Genomic DNA, 21763 nt, shown 5'->3' with positions numbered 1-21763 from the left:
AGTCCTGTGAATCCTAGAGCAGTCCTCATTGGTACAACCCACTCCAAACAGCCTGAGAAGTTCAAAGTCTAGGTTCCTATAAAATGGTCCCTTGGCTTAGCAAAATGGAAAGGTTGCCTTTATGATGTTCTGAAGGCACTTCACAGGAGTCTGGTAGCCCAGTGAAATTTTCAGAACCCTGAGTGCAGGCATAAAAAATATCTTATCCCCAAACTGTTACTCAGTTCATTTTCTCATTTAAAGAGAAAGAATAAAAGAAAGAGAGAGAGGGAAGAAAGGAAGGCGGGAAGGAGGGAAGAAGGGAAGAAAATGAATTAATTATAATCCTTTAGGGATTCATTTACTACCAACTGCTTTTCAATGCTTAGCCACAGACCTCTAGAAATATTGTTGGATAAAGCAACCAACAAATGGAAATAACACTTCATACAACCAGTCTCATACAGTTTCACTTTCACTATAAGCTAAGTTATAGAAATGCAGTTAGTTACAGAAAACTAAGAGCAGCCCATTTCCACCCTGACCCCCAAGTTTTAATGTTTTTCACACTCATGTTGAACAACAGCTGTCCTGTGAGGCCTTCCAAAATCTGTGCTCACCCATCCCAACTCCTACTCCCCTACATCCTAATGGTACTCTGAAAAGTGTAGTCGAAATGACGAACAGCAGTTTGAGTCAGGATACCTGGTCATGGGCTTGAGAGATTCATGTAATATCTCTACACCTCTGGGCAGTAAGTTGCCCCATGTGCAAAAAAAATTTAATAGCATATGTCCTCCTAGGATGACTGCATGACAGGGGAGATATACAAGTGCTTCCAGAAATCATATAACCTGTATAAGTTTATCCTCTCCCCACTTCCACCTAGAACCCTCACCTGCTAACTCTCTAGGTAACCAAATTCTATGCCTTCAACTCTGAGGTGCTTGCCCACTTCTCGAAGCAAAAATGCCACCCTTCTCTTTTTTGATTGCACAACTGGAATCACACTGTTTCACTTTGGGCCTCTTCTGATTATTTTTACGCTGCTGGGTGAGGCCCCTACTCCCAGATCTGGAAGCTCCTTGAGAGCAGAGGCTTCTCCTGCTATCCAACACCAAGGGTGTTACCCTCCACACCAAGCTCATATGCAGCCCTTGGTCACGACTCACTGACAGGCCAATGATAAATGTGGCTTGACCAATGTGTTCTTGGCTCAAAATGTAACATGCGGCCCATTTCTAATTCCATGCATTATATAGCACTGCTTCTAAATAGGTCACCCAAAATCGTGGCTGAAATGATCCCAGAATAGACTTGGCCCTGCTTCTCTGGTTCCCCAGGTCTTTTCTAGATGTGAGCCTGCAACTCCAAGCATCCCAAGTTACCTCTTGGACTGGTTACCTGCACCACTGCTGCTAAGCAGGCTGACAGAAAGCTCTTCTGTTCCACTGAAGTTCAAGAAGGACATGCTGTCACCAGGCTGACGGGAAGTGCTGTGCCTGCAGAGAACAGAGCCCAGCCACCTGGCTTAATGCAGACCATCACCTCTGTCATCCTGCTTACCCTGTATCCCAGGAGTTTTCATCAAAAACAGCTCTGAATATCTGGCCACATGGGCTGGCAACAACTGGGAGCCATATCACAGGCTACCAGGCTGCCGTGCTCAGTATGTGGGCCAGCTCTGGCCTCCCCTGTGGCCTGTTTGTCCTGCCCTTGCCCCCTCAAAACTACTCTCCAACTGCCATACAGGGCAGCCCTTTCTTGTCCTCAGCCTTCCCCTGCTCACATGGACAGAAGGATGTAAGGTGACTTAAGCTGATAAAGAGGGTCAGGCCCTGCCCTATCTCATCCAACCCATGGCATGTCGAAGTGACTGAAAACGGGGCCGAAGATTGCCCTTTGCCAAGTGTCTCCAAATCATCAGAGGAACAGTGAGGCTGGAGGTCACCCCCAGCTCATGTTTGTCAAGGCTTAACTGACTTTATTCCTGCACTGACTCTCTTGGCTGCTTTGTACCGCATTCATAGCCCAGGTTCAGAAGAGTTGTCTCTATAAATGCAGGCCTTGATTTCCACTGCTTTTAGCATAAACAACTTCTAAACTCAACAGTGGAATTTCTCAGTGACCAAAACGACAAAAGTCATAGACAGACTGCCTGAAACACGCAGCATGAACCACCTGCCTCAGCACTCGGTCTCACCCTTGGCTAAGGTTTAGATGAAGCTCATGTTTGAGGTTTACAAAGTATGCTTTGAATGAAAGCTACAGCAGGGCCTGAGTAACACATGTGGCAACAGTGTCAGGCTATTTGCTTTGCACTTGGCCCAGTGAAAGGAATGGCACTGACAAAGGAAAGGTTTGATCTCATCCTGCCCCTTCAAGTCATAGAAACATAATATTTGGCAGACTATTCAGCCATGGTCCTAGGTGTTGGGGAGTTTCTCAAGGTACCTTCTAGAGCCCTACGCACATCCTCACCTTCCAGCTGCTTCATGATACGCTAACTCCAGCAGCTCTGCAGAGGAGTGAGTTGGGTCCCTCTGCCCGCTGCCCTGCAGCTCCTCCATATTCTGCCGGGTCTGGTGATGGATCTGGATGGCCTCTCCGGATGGTCCTACCCAGACAAAGATCCACTGAGCATCATTCCCACCCAACAGCCAGTGCTTTGTACTTAGCTTGATTCTTCCTTCTTGCCAGCTGCTGGGACATGGGTGCTGGGAGAGACCGTCAAGAGAGCACTCCAAGGGCAACACTACACACATGACCCTCCAGCTTCCCAAAAGGACATCTCCTCTTCTGAGCAGGACTCACCCTCCTTTGGGGCCTCACATTTGTCATCCTGTTTAGCCTCAGAATACATTAGGAGCCTCTGTCTCATGCATGTCAAGCTGAGACACCATGGAGAACTTCTGATGTATAGGAGTACAGGGTCCCTCCCAGGAGGGCTAACACAAACTAAACAAAGAACACAACAAGTGAAATGCCAATGACTCTGTTAACACATAAGGCAGTGACAACTGTAACTCTAAGCAGCAGAGGATGAGCAAGTGCCGAAAAGACATTGGGTGGGCGGAAGAGAAATCACCATGGGTGAAATCTACTATAAAATGCTTCCTGGGGAGGGAGAAGCTTCAGAGGTGAATGTTCAGCAAGGTTAGCAGGAACTGAAAGACAGGGTGACTACCTGGGCAGAAGAAACAATGTGTATGAAATCGCAAATGTGGAGGAGCCAAAAAGACAAGCAGGAGACCACCAGATGGGCTTGGGGAAGAACAGAACCTCTGAGAATGAGAGCAAGGGGACACCAAGTTGGGGAGTTGGGCAAAGGAGGGCCTCAGCTATGAGCAGGCTGGGCAGGCAGTAGGAGGAAACAGAGGAAGTGGGGCCGGACAGTCCTGTATTAGGAAAGTGCACCTAATGGTTGGGAGAAAGAAGAGCTAGAGGTCACACAACAAACATCAACAGTTCTCGTAAGAGAATTTGAAGGGAGCTCATGGGGATAACAATGTAGGGAAAGAGACATCGGGAAGAAACAAACCATGCGACTGATTATGGCAGGGAGACGGGGGTCAAAGAGGAGTTTGGGAGTGAACCCCCATTACATCCCAAACAACCAGATTCACTTCTCACTTATTCAACTTTTAACACTAAAAGCAAGTGAAAAGGAAATAACTAGACATGTGCAGGCATTCAGCAGGATCGCCTCCATGAAAAAACCCTGGAGTTTAATGCATCTGTTCCCTCCCAGCCCAGTCAGAGCCCATTAAGCTGAGGTTTAATTTTAGCCACAGCTTTATAAAATCTTACTGTCATCCTCTGTAGGACAGAACACAGATCAAAGAGGACGGGCTAGGAAAAACAGTGAAATTGAAGAAAAAAATTTTCTTAAGTTTTGATTGCTTTTGAACTTAATTTAAATGGAATCATACAGTATGTACTTCTTTATGTCAGGCTTCTTTCATTATGTTTGTAAATTTCAACATAGGTTTGTATATGGTTGTAGTTCAATTTTATTTCTGTACAGCATCTCATTATAAAAAATAGAACCCACTTATTTTACACTTTTTTTTTTACTTATTTGAACTAAAAAAAGAAGGTTCACCCATTTCTCAAAAAATGTCCTGTTTTGTTTTTTTCAGTTGTCAGAGACCCCTGAGAGAACACAGAGTAACCTAACTTCTGTGTAAGCAAGACAATAATATCACTATCCAGAGAGAGAGCTAGGAGAGGAAGGAATGAACAAGAATGAGGGGCAATCACCTTAACAAAGAAGACGGGTGACAAAGTACAGTCCTTTGCAAACAAAAATGAGAAGCCCTTAGGTTTACATAGCTCCGTCGTTACAAGGCCCTTTCCAAGAGTGCCCTCAAGAATCCTCACAAGAACCCCTGGGATAGGCAGAATGGCCATGGTTATCCCCATCTCATGCGTGGGGCACCAGAGGTGTAGACAAGTTGAAATACTTGACCAAGCCACATGGTTGGTTAGTGACAAGGACCAGGACCAGCAGCTCCCAGCCTCGGCTCTTTCCTGAGCAACCAACTTACCCACAGGAAAAGTGTGCATCCAGCGCCTTCTGTTGGAGGTAAGCTTCATGGGCATTCGTGAGGGGGCAAAGGGGTTAATGAGTGCCCGCTGGGGTGTGTATCCCCCGGGTCGAACATGCAGCATGGATTCCGCACTGCCTACGTGGAACCTCCCCGGTGCACTTGAGTCTCGCTGTGGTGGCTCCATCATGTTCTCCAGGACATCTGTCAGTGATGGTAGGGGCACAAAGAGAAACCACAGATGATGGTGAAACCAGGGATGGGCAGGCAATCAGCCAAGCTGACCAGAATCTTGGATATTATACATGTTGGGAGTGAGAGAAACACGTAAAATCACTGATTTGATTCGCTTTTTAAATACCTGTGAGAAGGGCACTTGGGTGGCTCAGTCACTTAAGGGGTCTGACTCTTGATTTCAGCTCAGGTCATGGCCCTAGCGTCCTGAGAGTTGAGCCCTGCGTGGGGCAATTCTCTCTCCCTCTCCCATTGCCCCTCCCCCATGCTTTCTTAATAAACAAATACCTGAAAGAAGGGCATTCTGGTTCCTAAATTACTGGCCCAATGAAGTCACACCACAACCTGGTGGGGAGGACCACACACACATCTGCGGGAGACCTTATACTTTGAGCTGAATGCAACAATTCCCTGGGAGATAGGGTGAGTATATTCTATATGGAAGGAACAATAAAAATAGATATTTGAGGGGCGCCTGGGTGGCTCAGTCTGTTAAGCGTCTGCCTTCAGCTCAGGTCATGATCCCAGAGTCCTGGGATCAAGCCCCTCATCGGGCTCCCTACTTGGCAGGAAGCCTGCTTCTCCCTCTCCAATCCCCATGCTTGTGTTTCCTCTCTCGCTGTATGTCCCTCTCTGTCAAATAAATAAAATCTTTAAAAAAAATTTTTAAAATAGATATTTGGTGTCCAGAAGGAAAGGTCCTGGCAGAGAGAGCAAATGTGTAGGCACACGAGACTACAGCCCCTTTGTGCTGGGGCCAAATAACTTCATTCCACCCCTTGCACTATTGGTAGGAATGTAAACCGGTGCAGCCATTGTGGAGAAGAGTAAGGCGGTTCCTCAAAAAATTAAAAATAGAATTACCCTATGATATAGTAATCACACTACCAGATATTTACTCAAAGAATACAAAAACACTAATTCAAAGGGATACATGCACCCCTATGTTTATAGCAGGATTACTTACAATAGCCAAATTATGGAAGCAGCCCAAGCATCCATCAATACATGAACGGAAAAAGATGTGGTATATAAATACAATGATAAATTATTCAGCCATGAAAAAGAATGAAAACTTGCCATTTGCAATGACATGGAGCCAGAGAATATTACACTAAGCAAAATGTAAAACAAATGAGCAAAGGAGATAAAGAGAGAGAGGAACAAACCAACAAATAGACTCTTAACTATAGAGAACAAACTGATAGTTACCAGAGGGGAGGTGGGTGGAGGCATGGGGATTAAGGAGTATACTTGCTGACGAGCAATGGGTGATGTACAGAATTGTTAAATCACTCTACTGTACACCTGAAACTAATATAACACTGTATGTTAACTATACTGAAAATAATAAAATAAAATAAAAAACTTTGTTCTAGCCAAGAGAACACTGGTAGAAGTGACATGCTCCAATTGAAGGCCTAGACCACAGATATCTCCACTCATAATTATCCCTTCTCTTTTCCCCTACTGTGCCAACTTTGAAGACCAGTGCTAATGATCATGGCATCCCAGGATAGAAGGATCCTTGAGCCCTAATGACTGGGTGGATCAGAACCCCTTCCTTCTGACTCAGTGACCTGGACATAAGAAAGCAATCAAATGCCACTGTGTTTAAAAAAAAAATTCTTGGGAGAAAAGAATGAAGAAATGGATGCATCCAGTGCTGACCTGGCAAGGAGGTGGCATGATATTTAGACTCAACCTGTCCCCCATCCAATGGCAGACAGGTCCCTATTATAGAGATGGAGGCCACAGGCTACATAACCTAAGTGGATCAGAGACTTAAAACCCACAACCAGCATCCCTGATGTGCATCCCATGTTCACTAAGCAATCACCCACATTAGAAAGGGGATCAAACAGATGCAAATTTCATGGCATCAAGGAATCTGTCTTGTCCACCAATATTTAGTCAATGCCTACCAAAGAACCTGGTATACAGTAATAGTTAATTCCTCAAAGCTGATCTGCATGCAAGAAGAGGACATTCAGATCTCCGTGAAAGCTGTATTTTTCACTGTTAGTTAATGAACCGATGATCTGGTTTACCAAGTAAAGAAGAATATGGTCTAGTTAGTTGTCATGAAAGTAAAAGGAGAAAACCCAATTTTTTTTTTTTTTTTAGATTTTATTTATTTATTTGACAGGCAGAGATCACAAGTAGGCAGAGAGGCAGGCAGAGAGAGAGGAGGAAGCAGGCTCCCCGCCGAGCAGAGCCCGATGCAGGGCTAGATCCCAGGACCCTGGGGTCATGACCCGAGCCGAAGGCAGAGGCCTTAACCCACTGAGCCACCCAGGTGCCCCGAAAACCCAATTTTTTAAAAAGGTAAGTTCATGCTTTGAAAAGGATGAGAAATATGACTAAGGGATAAAATGGGTCAAAAATACATGTAGAGGAATGGGGAAATGTTTTTTATGCTATGTTGGGTAGGTAAATAGATAAGACCCCCTGAACATAGCAGAGAAATAGTAAACTAAGGGCCTGTAGATTGTACTGCCTTACAATATTCCGGTGAATTGGTTTTTGGCTTTCTCAATAAACTCCCAAATATCACTAAAGGACATTGAAATCAATTCTACTATTCAGATAATTTTTAAGAAAACTATTTTCAAAGCTACTTTCAAAGCTAATTTCAAAGCTACAATGTTATTTCCCCAGAGAGCTGGATTTTAGAGTAAAAAAGCGTTTTGAAAGAATTAACATTTAGTTTAATTTAGCTTTTGTTACAGACCCTACCAAGAATATTTTCAGCAAAATGGGAGTACCTGTCATGCAAACTTAGATATTTCCAGAAAGTGGGAAAAAGATAACCTAGAAAATTTCAAACATATTAAAATTTCTTTGAATGTTTATATACATAGGTTATATGCTATAGTCATGCAATTAAATATCTGCTCCTTTCTCTTTCAGCATTTCTTTTTTATACTTTGAGCCAGTTAAAAAACAAACTTTTTCCTGCGGTCAAAAATCTTCCTAGACCTGGAGCATCTGGGTGGCTCAGTTGCTTAAGTAACTGCTTTCAGCTCAGGTCATGATCCTGGAGTCCCAGGATCAAATCCTGCATCAGGCTCCCTGCTCAGCAGGCACTCTGCTTCTCCCTCTGACCCTCTCCCTTCTCATGCTCTCTCTCTCTGTCTCGCAAATAAACAAATAAAATTAAAACAAAAAAATGTCCTAGGCCTTTGGCACAGTGTATATGATGCTGGAGCTGATGCCTTCCCCTTCAATGTCCTGGCACACAGAAAACAGCCCTCACCCTTCAGGAATCCTTCCAGGAGGGCAACAGAGGGAAGCTGCATGTATACAACATTCCTAAGTCACTGGTCAAAAGTCAGAAGGGCTATGCTTACATTTATAGAACATCTTCGAAATTAACAAAATTATAGAGAAAGAGAATGATTAGTGACAGTGTGTGGCTATAAAGGGGTAGCACAAGACAGCCTTGTGATGATGGGATAGTTTGGTATCTTAATTACGATGATACTCACAAATAAATAAATCTACACACATGATAAAACTGCACAGGAGGTGCCTGGCTGGCTCAGTTTTTAGAGCATATGACTCTTGATCTCAGAGTCATGAGTTCAAGACCCATGTTGGGCATGGTACTTACTTAAAAAAAAAAAAAAAAAAAAACCTGCATAGACATACACATGCACAAATGAGTACATGCAAAGCTGGTGAACTCTGAATAAGCGCTGTGGGCTTGTACCAGCGTCAGTTTCTGTGACTGTGAGGTTGTCTACAATTATACAACATGTCTCCATGGGGAAATGAATGAAAGGTACATACGACCTCCCAATGTGTGTGCATGCGTGTGTAATTTGCAGTTTTCCATGGATCCATAATGATTTCAAACAGAAGTTTTTTTAGGAGGGGCCTTTAGACTCTAGCTGCAGGTACGGTCGAATGGCAGGATGAGATACAAAAAAAGCAGTACCCACACTCGTTACTGCAAGCCAGGTTAGCAGGTGACTGCGAGAAATCTTAAAGTAGAATATGAGGCAAAGGCTGTTTTAGGGATGGCACAAATGACAGTGATAAGGAAATAGGTAAACAGGGGCGCCTGGGTGGCTCAGTGGATTAAGCCACTGCCTTCGGCTCAGGTCATGGTCTCAGGGTCCTGGGATCGAGTCACGCATCGGGCTCTCTGCTTGGCGGGGAGCCTGCTTCCTCCTCTCTCTCTGCCTGCCTTTCTGCCTACTTGTGATCTCTCTCTCTCTCTGTTAAAGAAATAAATAAAATCTTAAAAAAAAAAAAAAATGTCTGCCTTCAGCGCAGGTCATGATTTCAGAGTACTGGGATTGAGTCCCATGTCCGTCTCCCTGCTCAGCAGTGAATCTGCCTGCTCAGCAGTGAGTCTGCTTCTCCCTCTGCCTCTGTGTTCTCTCTCTTTCTCTTATCTTCTCTCAAGTAAATAAACTCTTCAAAAAATTTAAAAATTTTTTTAAAAAGGAAATGAGCAAACACCTTGGGCTCTAGGCCTAAGAAAGTATCTACATTAACAGAAGGAAAGGTATACAGCTACAGTGAAGGGGGGAAAGGTGTCAGAGGCACATACATACAGCTCAATGCACTGGCATGGAAATAAATAAGATATGGGGCTTAAACCCCACACCTGGTCACATCCCGTGCCCCCTAGCCCCTGCTATAGGAAGGGAGCTGTCCCCATCTGTCCCTAGCTGTGCCCATACTTCAGCTCTCTGACCTCGAGTGCTGGTATAGCCCAAGGAGCTGCTGACTTCATACTGGTGCAGGTGGGGGTGTGGGATCATCAGGATGTTGGCACTCCTGCCCAGGGAGCTGTCATCAGAAGCCTGGCTCCTCACTTCCTCAGTGGGCAGTGCGCGGCTGGGCAAGGAAGGACTGGATGAGACGTCGCAGGAGCTGGCACTCTTCCGATGGTGACTCTCCCGCTCTCGCACAGACCTGAAAGATGAGAGACAATGAGTTACCAACCAACAAGTGATGCTGCCCCACCCAGAACTGAAAACACAAAATTAGTCGCCACCCCAAGATACTTGGGAAACCAATAACAAAAACCCCCACTGTGATCTATGAGTGGGAAATAGTAGGAGGTATTCTGCCTTGACCAGCTTGAGATAATATGTTAAGAACTGACTGTTTGCAAATGGCCCAAGTCTTAGGGTAATTGCTGTCAAGCAGTGACTGGTCCAATCTGACCCTGCTTGATCCCCACTGATCCATCTCATATCACTGAAAATGGGACAACTATGCAGGATACAATATGATGCAAGAGAAAAGTACACAGTGCCACCTCAAGAGGCTTCCTGCATGAAAAAACTGAGCCTAAATCTAATCAAGCCTCTGGAGGTCATTGCTGGTTTATAGGAAATCCAGAAAAGAGAGGAGAAGTTAAACATTATAACATAACAATCAGCCAAATGAAGAAAGCAACACAACTACATTTAGAGAAAAAAAGATATTCTAATCAAATGCAATGTCTACATCTCCTTTAGATCCCAATTCAAACTAAAAATACATTTTTGAAACAACTGGGAAATCTAATTATAGACTGGCTAGTAGAAGATATGAAAGAATTAGTGTTAATTTTGGTACTTGTGATTACTTATTTGTTTCTGTTAGAGACATACATTATAGTATTTACAGGTTTTTTAAAAAGGATTTGCTTTAGAACACTCAAGCAAAATGCAAAATACAAAATGTGAGGAAAGTAATGAAATGAGTCTCACAAGACACTGAGCACTCTTCATTATATTACTCCATTTGTTCGAACACGTTCGAACATGTCCGAACATGTCCTTAATAAAGGTTTAAAAAACAGTATACTCTTATTAAAACATAAAACTCCCTAAGGGGGAGGAAGTATCAAAAGGGGAGAAGCCCAATGGGGAGACAAAAAGGAAAAAAGGAAAAGTTAGCAACTATAGATAAGGCTTGCCCTCTCTGGCATCAGAGCTGTTTGCTTTCCACCTGGAAGGATTTTGCCTTAAGTCAGAGCTTAAACAGCCTGAAAACAGATCCCCTGAGCTGACCATATGTACATTATTGCAACAGTAAATATATGGACACTAGTGGATGCTCAGTCCTGCACAGGGTACAGAGCACCAAAACATGGTCTGCTCCCTCAGGGAACATATAACCTAGGTCTCTGAAATACCAGGTCTTGCCACCTTTCATTAGAAAAAGGAAAACCAAGGATCTTGGACCATGAAAGCATTTTAAAATACTCCAAATGAAAACACGACCGAGCCCCTAAGCAGCATCTATGTGTGGAAGAGCTGTAGTTAATGGCACTGAATGTTCTCAACATTTAGGAAATGTTTTGTCTGAGCTCTAAATGTTTTCATCTTGGGATGAGGAAAAAGGACAAAAGATAATCATGTGGCCACTATAAGCTCATTTACCAATGTGAAGGGATGCATATTTTTCCAATCACTTGTGCTTAAATAAACTTGCATATTTAAGAAATCTGGAAAATGGGTTTGTGGTACTTGGTTCACAAGGGCAGGAGGAAGCCCTGGGATAGGGATGGATTTTTTTTTTAACATAATACTCAGAAATTAATATATTGGTAAATCTAACTACATCACTCTTAAAGACTAGCTTATGACCAAACACCATGGAGCAATTTAAAAAGCAATTAAAGAGGGATGCCTAGGTGGCTCAGTCGGTTAAGCAGCTACCTTCGGTTCAGGTCATGATCCCAGCGCCCTGGGATCGAGTCCCACATAGGGCTCTTTGCTCCGCAGGGAGCCTGTTTCTCCCTCTGCCTCTGCCTGCCATTCTGCCTGCCTGTACTCTATCTCTCTGACAACTAAATAAATAAATAAAATCTTACTTAAAAAAAAAAAAAAAAAAAGCAATTAAAGGGAAGTCTCTTGCCTTCTGGGAATAAAAAAGCCAAAAGGAACTGTGGATCTATAGGATCTATACGTATTAGTAGCAGCCCAGTGAGAAAAATATTCTAGAATCTGTGAATTGTTTCTCTTGGTTAGAAAAAGCAGAACACTCTCTTTATTTGGAGAAAATGCTTCCTGCAAATATAGCTAACAAAATGGGTGGGCCAGAGAACTTGGAAACAAAATTCCCAATGAGCTACATGGTATAGCTTCCATTGGCTAATTTTAATTTAAAACAATTTCAAAGTTGTACTCATGAAGGTCCCCACAGGCCCTCAGATTTTTTCCAAGCAACTTTTATATACACCCCAAAGTGAATCTGGCAAAAAACCTGCAGGTGGCGAGGCGCTGAGCCCGGGATGGGCCTGGTAGCCTGAAAACTTGGGCGTCGTAAGCATCATAATCTACTTGGATGGGAAGGGCATTCTCAGGTTCTTTTGGTGTCCCAAGAGCTGAAATGCATAAATCACACAAATAGTCATTAAAACACATTTCAACCAGATGCCTTCGAAGGGTCTTCATCAAAATCTGCAAGGCAGAGATGATCACCATCATGACCGCCCAAGAAAAGCGAGATGATAATCCATTCATCAGGTTGTTGAAATTAAATGACTTACATGTCGAAGTGATACAGAAAATAACACTAGCACTAGGGTACATAGGTGGCTCGCTTAAGCTTTGAATTCTTGATTTTGGCTCAGGTCATGATCTCATGGTTCTGAGATCGAACCCCACATAGGGCTCCTCGCTCAGCGTTGAGTCTACTTTACATTCTTTCTCTCCCTCTGCCTCTCCCCCACCCACTTGCTCTCTATCTCTCAATCTCTCTTTCTCTCAAAATAAATTTTAAAATATTAAAAAAAAAAAGAAAATAATATAGCACTAAATAAAGGTAAGGTTTTGGCAATATTTCATTCTTCTGGGATTCCACTTTAAAAAGATCATCTTAATATGTAACACAGTTAGTACTTTAAAATTTTCTACCCAATCCCTACAACTGACCTAAGGAAAAGAAAAACAAGGTTTGTCACCATCCATTTTGCAGGTGATGGGACAAAAATATACAAGGTGGTTAAGGGACCTTCCAAAGGGAACTCCAGTTTCCCAACTGGGTGGTAAACTGTTTCTGCGACCTCACATGATCTTGTTGCCATGGCTTAGCTGACTCTTTCTAAAAGGGATGAAAGGAGGTCACAAAAATACTCACATGTATCACGGCCATTTTTTGCTTTCTCAGAGGCAGGCTGTAAAATGAGATAGATAATTAATCACTGTCTCCTCTGCCAGAACAGAACTTATCACAAGGCACAATATGTAGGTGGCTGCTCCCCAGGGAAGGGACCGTGCCTTCCCCCTCAATGAAACTGACAGAAAGGCAGGAGGGAACACTTGAGGCCCCCCTACCTCAGTATCAGGCCCTACCCGGCCCACTTCACACCTTGGTCACCCTCAAAACTCTATTCAATGGGGATATGCACCCCACCTTCAGGAAAGGATATTCAATTCTAAAGAGAAAAAGGGACTTGCTCAAAGTCACATGGTTAGCAGCTGGCAGAGCCAAAATCCAAGCCCAGCCCTTCATGCTCTTGGTCAGTCCACTGGTGTATATGTCCTACCGTGGCTTGCTCCTACTTTACCCTAAGCCCTGCATGCATGCCTCCCCCTTCACCATGGTACTCTCACCGGTCTGCCTACACCCACAAGAGCTCAGCACTGAGTGGATTACCCAGTTTGCTGAAATGGCATACAGAGATAGAAAACAGAAGGAGCTTTTTTTTTCCACCCAAATAAATATTTTTCAGCACCCTTTAAATGTTCATAATACTCATTGTTTCTTCTTTAAAATGATCATGTTGGGGTGCCTGGGTGGCTCAGTAAGTTAAGCATCTGCCTTTGGCTCAGGTCATGATCCCAGAGTCCTGGGATTGAGCCCAACATGGGGCTCCCTGCTCAATGGAGACCCTGCTTCTCCCTCCACCCCTCACCCTCTCACCCCACTCATTTTCTCTCTCTTGATCCCTCTCTCAAATATATTTTTTAAAATCTTCAAAATAAAATAAAAATTTTTTTATTTTTATTTTATTTTATTTACTTATTTATTTTTTTGCAGGGGCACCTGAGTGGCTCAGTTAGGTGTCCACCTCTCAATTTCAGCTCAGTTCATGACCTCAGGGTCGTAAGATCAAGCCCCACATCAGGCTCCATGCTCAGCAGAGAATCTGTTGGAGATTCTCTCTCTCTCTCTCTCTCTCTCTCTCTCTCTGCCCCTCCCCACCGCTTACACGCAGCATGAGTGCTCTTGTTCTCTCTCTCAAATAATAAATCTTGTGGGGAAAAAAAAGACAAAAATGGTCATGTTGCAGAGAAGTTCCTCTGTGTTCCTCTTTGCCCAGAAGGGTTCTGATGAAGGCATAAAACCTCAGAAGACAGGAGGTGGCCCTTTCTGGGCAGAGTCCCTTCTCCCAGCACTTCACTACTTGACATGGCCTATTTTAGGAAGAATCCTCCTAGTCCTTGAAATTAACATTTTCCTTATTAGACAAGTAACATTAACCCCCCATTCTTCCCCATAAAGGAAGAAATGGCCCTGATACTACTAACAAAGTGACAATGGGACAACTTTCAGAGTTCAGCTCTGGTAGAAACAGGCAGCTGCGTGAGAGCACACTGGTATACCACCTACATACCTAACAGTCTGCTCTTCTCTTCATATTACATCAAAAACACCCTTTAAGATTCTTAAAACTGGCATTTTTATTGGCTGTGAATATATTCCATCGAGTGGATATCTCATGGTTCCACTTAGTCATTTCCCTATTATCTTCAACTTGTAGCTATTATAAATAATACAGGACCAAGACTTCACTTGCATTCAATACAGCTCAGTTATTTCCTTAGACCACATTGCCAAAATGGAATTATCTGATTAAGTAGCATGAACATTTGCACTGCTATTGATATACATGGCTGAATTCTTTTCATAAGTATGGTACAACAACCAGGTACTCGAGCACCAACTTCACCACTTTTTCTAGGACTTAGTATAATTATTTTGCTTTAAGGTTATCCGGTAAGCAGGGGTGTCTGCCTGGCTCAGTCCGTACAGCATGTGACTCTTGATCTTTGGGTTGTTAAGTCTGGGTGTAGCAATTACTTAAAAATGAAATGTTTAAATATAAAGTTAAATAAAATAAACCCATTTGGTGAGCAAAAAATAATCCTATTCTTGTTTGAATTTGCATTTCTTTACCACTAAGATTTGATCTTTTCATCTTTCCCCTTTGCTGCAATGCATGCCCATGTCTTTGTCCCCAAAGGTATCTGAGAGGTCCCAGTATCTGAATAAACCAGTCACATCATAACTAAAATAATTCTTTTCATTATTAAGGAACTACAAATAATTGTCATACTTTTCCCAAAGATATTTCTTATGGTCTGGGAGGGTTTGCCTTGTTATTGATGTATTTAATGTGGAAAATTACAAAGCTCTAAGATGAGTATCTTAAACATATTAATGACCGTAAGGGAGAAGGGCATATCTCGGGACCAAAATAACCATGTTGGTGAGGGACTGTCCCTGAAGGCTCTGGAGGTTGGTGACACCTACCTTCTTTCCTGCCAGTTTTATTCGTGGGGTGAAACTGTTACAAAAGAGCTGGCTTTTGGATGTATAGAAACTGTGAAAGAAGAAAGGGTCATTAATCTAAGCTCCTTTCATTTTAAATTTCAAGACACAATTAAAACGCAGCCATGAATTAGCCCTCTCATGACTGCCTATGTCTCAGGCTTCACTCATTCCCCCAATTCTAACTTGTTCTGTAATTACTATAAAACATTAAATATGGTTTTAATTATTGTTCTTTCATTCTCCATAAACGGTTTCATGCTAGCCCTGATTCCTAACTGGATGAGAAACTCCTCCTTAAATCTATTTATACCATGATACTTTTGCATCTTGATACTTGGCATGATGCTGGGCCCAAAGGTGCTCCTTATTGGTTGAATAGTATTTGGTAAGCAAGAATAAATCATGCAAGGCAAGAAAAAAGTGATCTCATGAAAAGAGAGCACAGGGGTGGCTCAGTCTTTTGAGCATCTGACTCTTGACCTTAGCTCACATCTTGATCTCAGGGTTGTGAGTTCAAGCCCTGCACTGGGCTCCATTCTGGCCATGGAATCTACTTAAGAAGAAAGAAAAGAAAAGAAGAGAAAAGGAAAAAAAAAAGAAGAAGAAGAAAAAAAGGAAAGGGAAAAAAAAAAGACACAACCATCAAATTCCTACCCCTTTGAAAATCACATTTGTCATGTCAGGCACAAAAGAAAACTGGGAAACCCAAGCTGGCCCTGGGTATACTGAATGAATGAGTAAATAGAGGCTATACAGCCTTTTCCATTTCTCAGGCATCCTCTTTAATCTATAATTAATTTATGGGAAGGATGTTCTGAATACTAACCAATCCCCACCTTCCATCATAACTCTGATCATAAGCCAAAAAAAAAAGGCAGTATCAATAGATAACCAGCAGACTTTAGGGCAATCCTAGTAACTAACACTTTATGTGCACAAGAAAGTAAGAATACTAACTACAGGGGCGCCTGGGTGGCTCAGTGGGTTAAAGCCTCTGCTTTCAGCTCAGGTCATGATCCCAGGGTCCTGGGATCGAGCCCCGCACCAGGCTCTCTGCTCGGCAGGGAGCCTGCTTCCTCCTCTCTTTCTGCCTGTCTCTCTGCCTCCTTGTGATCTCTGTCTGTCAAATAAATAAATAAAATCTTTTAAAAAAAAAGAATACTAACTACATTAAGACCTGGAGTCCAACCAGCTCCTGGCACTTGGCCACTCCAAGTGGTACCAAGGAAAGTACTATGTAGAGGATGTAGCTCTGTTTCCAGATATTAATTACAAATGATCTGAGGGAAGTCATGAATCACTAAATTCTACTCCTGAAACCAATATTATACTATATGTTAACTAACTCAAATTTAAATAAAAATTTGAAAAAATATAAATAAATATAAACAAAAAATATAAATATAAAAAATATATAAATAAAGATATATATAAATATAAAAATATAAAATATAAATAAAATATAAATAAAAATAAAATTTGAAAAATATAAATAAAATATAAATATAAATTTAAAAATTTGTGTGGCATAGTGATGTTAGCCAGAACAATGGGTTTCTACTAGATTTATCCACATGAAATTGCTGTGTTTAAAAGTCAAAACCAGGGCGCCTGGGTGGCTCAGTGGGTTAAGCCGCTGCCTTCGGCTCAGGTCATGATCTCAGGGTCCTGGGATCGAGTCCCACATCGGGCTCTCTGCTCAGCAGGGAGCCTGTTTCCTCCTCTCTCTCTCTCTGCCTGCCTCTCTGCCTACTTGTGATCTCTCTCTGTCAAATAAATAAATAAAATCTTAAAAAAAAAAAAAAGTCAAAACCAGTCTCCTATCACAATTTCAAATGGTTTAAACCAATAGCTTCAGGTTTGCCATGAATTTGTTGTTCAACAAGCCACTTTACCTCTCTGGAACTCAGGTTCCTCACCTATACAGTGTGACTGGAGGTCTCTATGATCTCCAAAACAGTCTCTGGGGATAGTCGGTGATATCCCCCACCTTCGTAACTCATATATCTGCTATTAATTTACTTTTTGGATCTTTTTGGAGAGTGATAATTTTTCACTGAAGACAATTTGTTTATGCTTCAGGTAAGCTCTCTGGCCTTGTGGGATGCTTTTGAAGAGGCTGCGGACAGAATGAGAACAATGGCCCCTGTGAGCAGCCATGTAGCCCAGGCAGCCAGCCCTCTTTGCTCCTGTCCCTGGATGGCTCAAGCAAATAAGGCTCACAATGAGAAGTGAAAAGCAGGCCTCAGGCCATCCCAGCTCTCAAATTCTGAAGCCCCACCTGGATCTATCATCCATCTTAAATGGCATCAGAGAGCCAATTTGGCATGAAAAATAAAGTGATACATCAGGAAACCTTCAAGTTATTATTAATTAAAATTTGAGGAAATTACAGTGCTTAAATTCTTATATAATTTTTTGTGTGCTACAGCTACTCTGTCCTTTAATTATTTCCTAAACTAAACATAAAACCATGAAATATGGTGTATAATTAAACAGTAGCTATTTTCTTATGGGCAAAAGAATCTGAATGTCTATTTAAAGATTACAAAGCCAAAACTAATTAAAGGGCTGACAAAAAAGAAGATACATTGCTCCCTGAAATAAGTGAAAAATCTAAAAAGTTCAAAATACTATTTTACTTGGACCAAGTTTTTAAAACGACAGTAACATAAATACAAGATGAGAAAGATTCTGAAGGCAACCTCTTGGAAAGCAGGCACTTTTTCTTAAAGTGACTTCATCAAGCAATGCAATGACAACATACAAAACTGAACATCACTGAACAGTTACACACACATGTACATAACGGAATCACATGGATGACCAGCCAGAGAGTCCCTCACTGCGCTGAGAAGGGAGAGGCACACTCAGAACAGGATAATTACTGGGTGACCAGACCATCCTTACACGGATAGCCAAACCACTATTCCTTCTTGGTTCTTCACCTATGAATGATTACAGCTGACTGGGAGCAACCACCATACAAGGGCAATCTGGCCCATAGCAAAGGTAGAGAAAAAACCAGAAGGCCAAAATCAGCATTTGTGATCAATTTTCAAGCTGGTCTCCAGCAAAGACTTCTAACTAAACAGAAGACAAAATTACAGGTTCTGTTTAGCTTGGGGAACAGCTGAGCAGTCTTCTGCCCTTCACAGAATGCCGCCTTAAAACAGACAACCCAGGGAAGGGCAGAATGCTCCAGAAGCACTCAAGAGAAGGTGGCTTTTGGCTCTCCAGGACAGCACAGGAAAAACTCGCAGGAGAGAGTTGCTGAGGTCAGGTTTTAGAGGATAAATAGGCATTTGTGAGGAAGAGGGCAGGTGGAGAGGCCCTCCAGGTAGAAAGACTCAGAAGAGGGGCAAGTGTGCATCTGCTATGCAGAATAAAAGAGGGCAAAGGGGGGAAAGGAGGCCTCAGATGTCAAACACTTCAGTCTTCATCAAGCAGGTATGAGTAATCAGAGAAGAAAAGCAACGGGATTTACTTTTCATGAAATGACTCTGGTAACCAAGTAGAATGGTAGTTGACAGATGCTGGCCCGCAGAACCCCAGGGTTCCTTGGTGTGACATATGGGCCTACTACATCAGGAAAAGTGAACTTTTCCTCATACAAAAGTGAAAAGAGTACTTTCTCACTACTGTATACTTGGTTGCAAGTAAGATTTATACTTAAAAAAAAAGGTGGGGAGGCTGTTGCTTAAGAAAAAAATCGGAAAGAAGAAACCACTGGCCTAAAGAACTGATTCTCGAAGTGGGGAATGGGGAATGAGTGGGATTCTGCCAATCGGGAGGCATGTGGTACTGTAGGAGACACTGGATTTTTTTAAATTTTTAAATTTTTTTTTTTAATTTAAATGATTTCCCTTTCCAGTTTCCAATGGTTTCGACTGCACTTTCCATAAACCTGCAGGCATTTTTTTTAAAAATCATAAAACACTAAAAAGAATAATAGCTCAAGTCTTTTCACTTTTGGCAGGTCTGCAGATATCTAGTTCTCATAGTTAGTTTCCAGGAGGTTATGAGCTCTACTGGCAGATTTCAAAGGAACAGTTAACTCGCTCCAGGTTTTTTTATAGGAAAATTCACTTAGCCACAGTTCTCATAGACATTTTGGTTATCACGCTGGGGGTAGGTGTTGTTGGCATCTGGTGGGTAGAGATCAGGGATGCTGCTCAACTTCCTACAAGGCATGGGGCAGCCCCCCAACAACAAAGATGATCTGGCCCAAAATGTCAGTAGTGCTGAGGTTGAAAAACCCTGATCTAAAGGATGGACTGAAGGAGAGAGATCAGAAATAGACACACTAATAAGCCTACTGCAGAGCGCCTGGGTGGCTCAGTGGTTAAGCCGCTGCCTTTGGCTCGGGTCATGATCTCAGGGTCCTGGGATCGAGACCCACATCGGGCTCTCTGCTCAGCAGAGAGCCTGCTTCTCTGCTCTCTTTCTGCCTGCCTCTCTGCTACTTGTGATCTCTCTCTATCAAATAAATAAACAAAATCTTAAAAAAAAAAAAAAAAAAAAGACTACTGCAGTTATCCGGGGCACTTGGGGGGCTCAGTTGGTTGAGCAACTGCCTTGGGCTCAGATCATGATCCCAGGACCCCACAGAAGACTTTCCGCTCAGCGAGCAACCTGCTTCTCCCTCTCCCGCTCCCCCTGCTTATGCTATCAAGTAAATAAAATCTTAAAAATAAAATTAAAAAATATTGCAGATATTCAAAAACATGAGGATGGGAGAAGGCAGTAGCACTGAGAGAGGCATGAGAGATAACCCCATTGAGTCTCAGTCAGCAGAAACACTGAGGCCTTGTCCCAATGTGAAGAAGAGGCTTGGGGATTTTTCTACAAACAGAGAAGGGCAGAATGTTCATCTGCTATAATCTGTGGGAGCTGGGAATTTTAGTAGCTAGGGCTAATAATAAAAATAAGTCCTTCAAATTTGCCTTTATTTTTTCACTCTAGACTGTTCTTATGTTACTGCCACCGCTTTGCATGTACAGAAACTCTAAGCAAACACTGGAACTTTGGTCTCTGCATTTTCTGGACAAAAGTTTCTATGGTAAGAACTTTACAGATTGGCGGGGGAAGGGGGGATGCCTGGGTGGCTCAGTTGTTAGGCAGCTGCCCTCGGCTCAGGTCATGATTCTGGGGTTCTGAGATTGAGCCCCGCATCCAGCTCCCTGCTCAAAGGGAGATCTGTTTCTCCCTCTCCCACTCCCCCTGCTATGTTCCCTCTCTCGCTGTGTCTCTGTCAAATAAACAAATAAAATCTTTAAAAAAAAAAAAAAAAAGAACTTTATAGATGGGAAGAGAAAATGGCAAGGAAGTTACTCAAAACCCACATCATCTACTACGAATCAAGGTCACACCTACCTGTGGTTTATCCAGTGAGGAATATTATAGTCATCACCCAGACAAGAATCACGAGGCGCACTTCGATTATGTAGCTAGAAGAAAAAAGCCAGGTCACAGATCAGCTAGAAAACAAGGAGGCTATGGAACTGCTCTAACTTTTCTTTTCTTTTTTTTTTAAGTTTTTTTTTTTCCATTTTATTTTATTTTATTTCTTTTCAGTGTTCCAGCATTCACTGTTTATGCACCACAGCCAATGCTCCATGCAATACGTGCCCTCCTTAACACCCACCACCAGGCTCACCCAACCCCCCAAGCCTCTCCCCTCCAAAACCCTCAGTTTGTTTCTCAGAGTCCACTGTATCTCATGGTTCATTTCCCCCTCCAATTTCCCCCAACTCACTTCAACTTTTCTGTTCTGAAGTATTCATTCTTTTATTGTTTTCAAGATTTTATTTATTTGACAGAGTGAGACACAGTGAGAGAGGGAACACGAGCAGGTAGAATAGGAGAGGGAGAAGCAGACTTCCCACCAAGCAGGGAGCCAGATGTGGGGCTTGATCCCAGGACCCTGGGATCATGACCTGAACCAAAGGCAAATGCTTAACAACTGAGCCACCCAGACGCCCTTATTCAGCAGTATTCTCAAGACCACCCTAGTACTAGGAAATTGGTTTAGGAAGCACTCCAAAATCGAATTACCTTGAACAACGGGACAGCATGTAATGGTTGCTCCCCCATGCATACCAAGTCCACACCAATTCCTAAAAAGACAGAAGACGAAAAGAGATTGGGGTGGAGGTGGGAAAAGTAGAGATAAGTGTCCTAATCTATTAACAATACTATTTAAGCGGGTCAGGGTATGAGGCAAAGCTGACTTCCCATCCTATGATTTATAACCTTATTTGCCTACAGAGCAGAGAAATAAATAGATGCGTTTTTGTCTCTTTCCTCTTTACCAGGTCCCATCACAGCCTGCAATTATTAAATCCTTGACAATTAGCCTTTGACCGCTTTGTAAATCATGATTGGTCAAAAAGACAACCCAGGCCCCATTACTCAAGTTTCAAGGCCAGAAAGGAACAGGAACTTTGTTATTTCAGTAAAAAAGCAAAACAATCCATATCATT

At 42.6% G+C, this 21763-nt stretch overlaps 1 protein-coding gene across 14 annotated transcripts in view; it reads right to left on the bottom strand.

The window, feature by feature from the left end:
* The window catches only part of DEPDC5 (DEP domain containing 5, GATOR1 subcomplex subunit), a 138548-nt gene that overhangs the window by 62817 nt on the left and 53968 nt on the right, over nucleotides 1–21763 (bottom strand). For 10 of the 14 annotated variants that reach the window (XM_059408904.1, XM_059408903.1, XM_059408906.1 and 7 more), the window contains 9 exons: nucleotides 21336–21397; nucleotides 20655–20728; nucleotides 15258–15327; nucleotides 12858–12894; nucleotides 11982–12102; nucleotides 9475–9695; nucleotides 4530–4733; nucleotides 2461–2596; nucleotides 1384–1481 (listed from right to left, as the gene is read on the bottom strand). In XM_059408904.1, coding sequence (XP_059264887.1) covers nucleotides 1384–1481; nucleotides 2461–2596; nucleotides 4530–4733; nucleotides 9475–9695; nucleotides 11982–12102; nucleotides 12858–12894; nucleotides 15258–15327; nucleotides 20655–20728; nucleotides 21336–21397 — 1023 coding nt within the window. The remainder of the gene's footprint in view (nucleotides 1–1383; nucleotides 1482–2460; nucleotides 2597–4529; nucleotides 4734–9474; nucleotides 9696–11981; nucleotides 12103–12857; nucleotides 12895–15257; nucleotides 15328–20654; nucleotides 20729–21335; nucleotides 21398–21763) is intronic. The other 4 variants (XM_059408913.1, XM_059408914.1, XM_059408915.1 and 1 more) reach the window with 1 other exon arrangement.

This window comes from Mustela nigripes, chromosome 8 (assembly GCF_022355385.1).
Source record: "Mustela nigripes isolate SB6536 chromosome 8, MUSNIG.SB6536, whole genome shotgun sequence".
In the NCBI taxonomy this organism is placed as follows: Eukaryota; Metazoa; Chordata; class Mammalia; order Carnivora; family Mustelidae; genus Mustela; species Mustela nigripes.
This window is presented reverse-complemented; position numbering and strand designations above follow the sequence as displayed.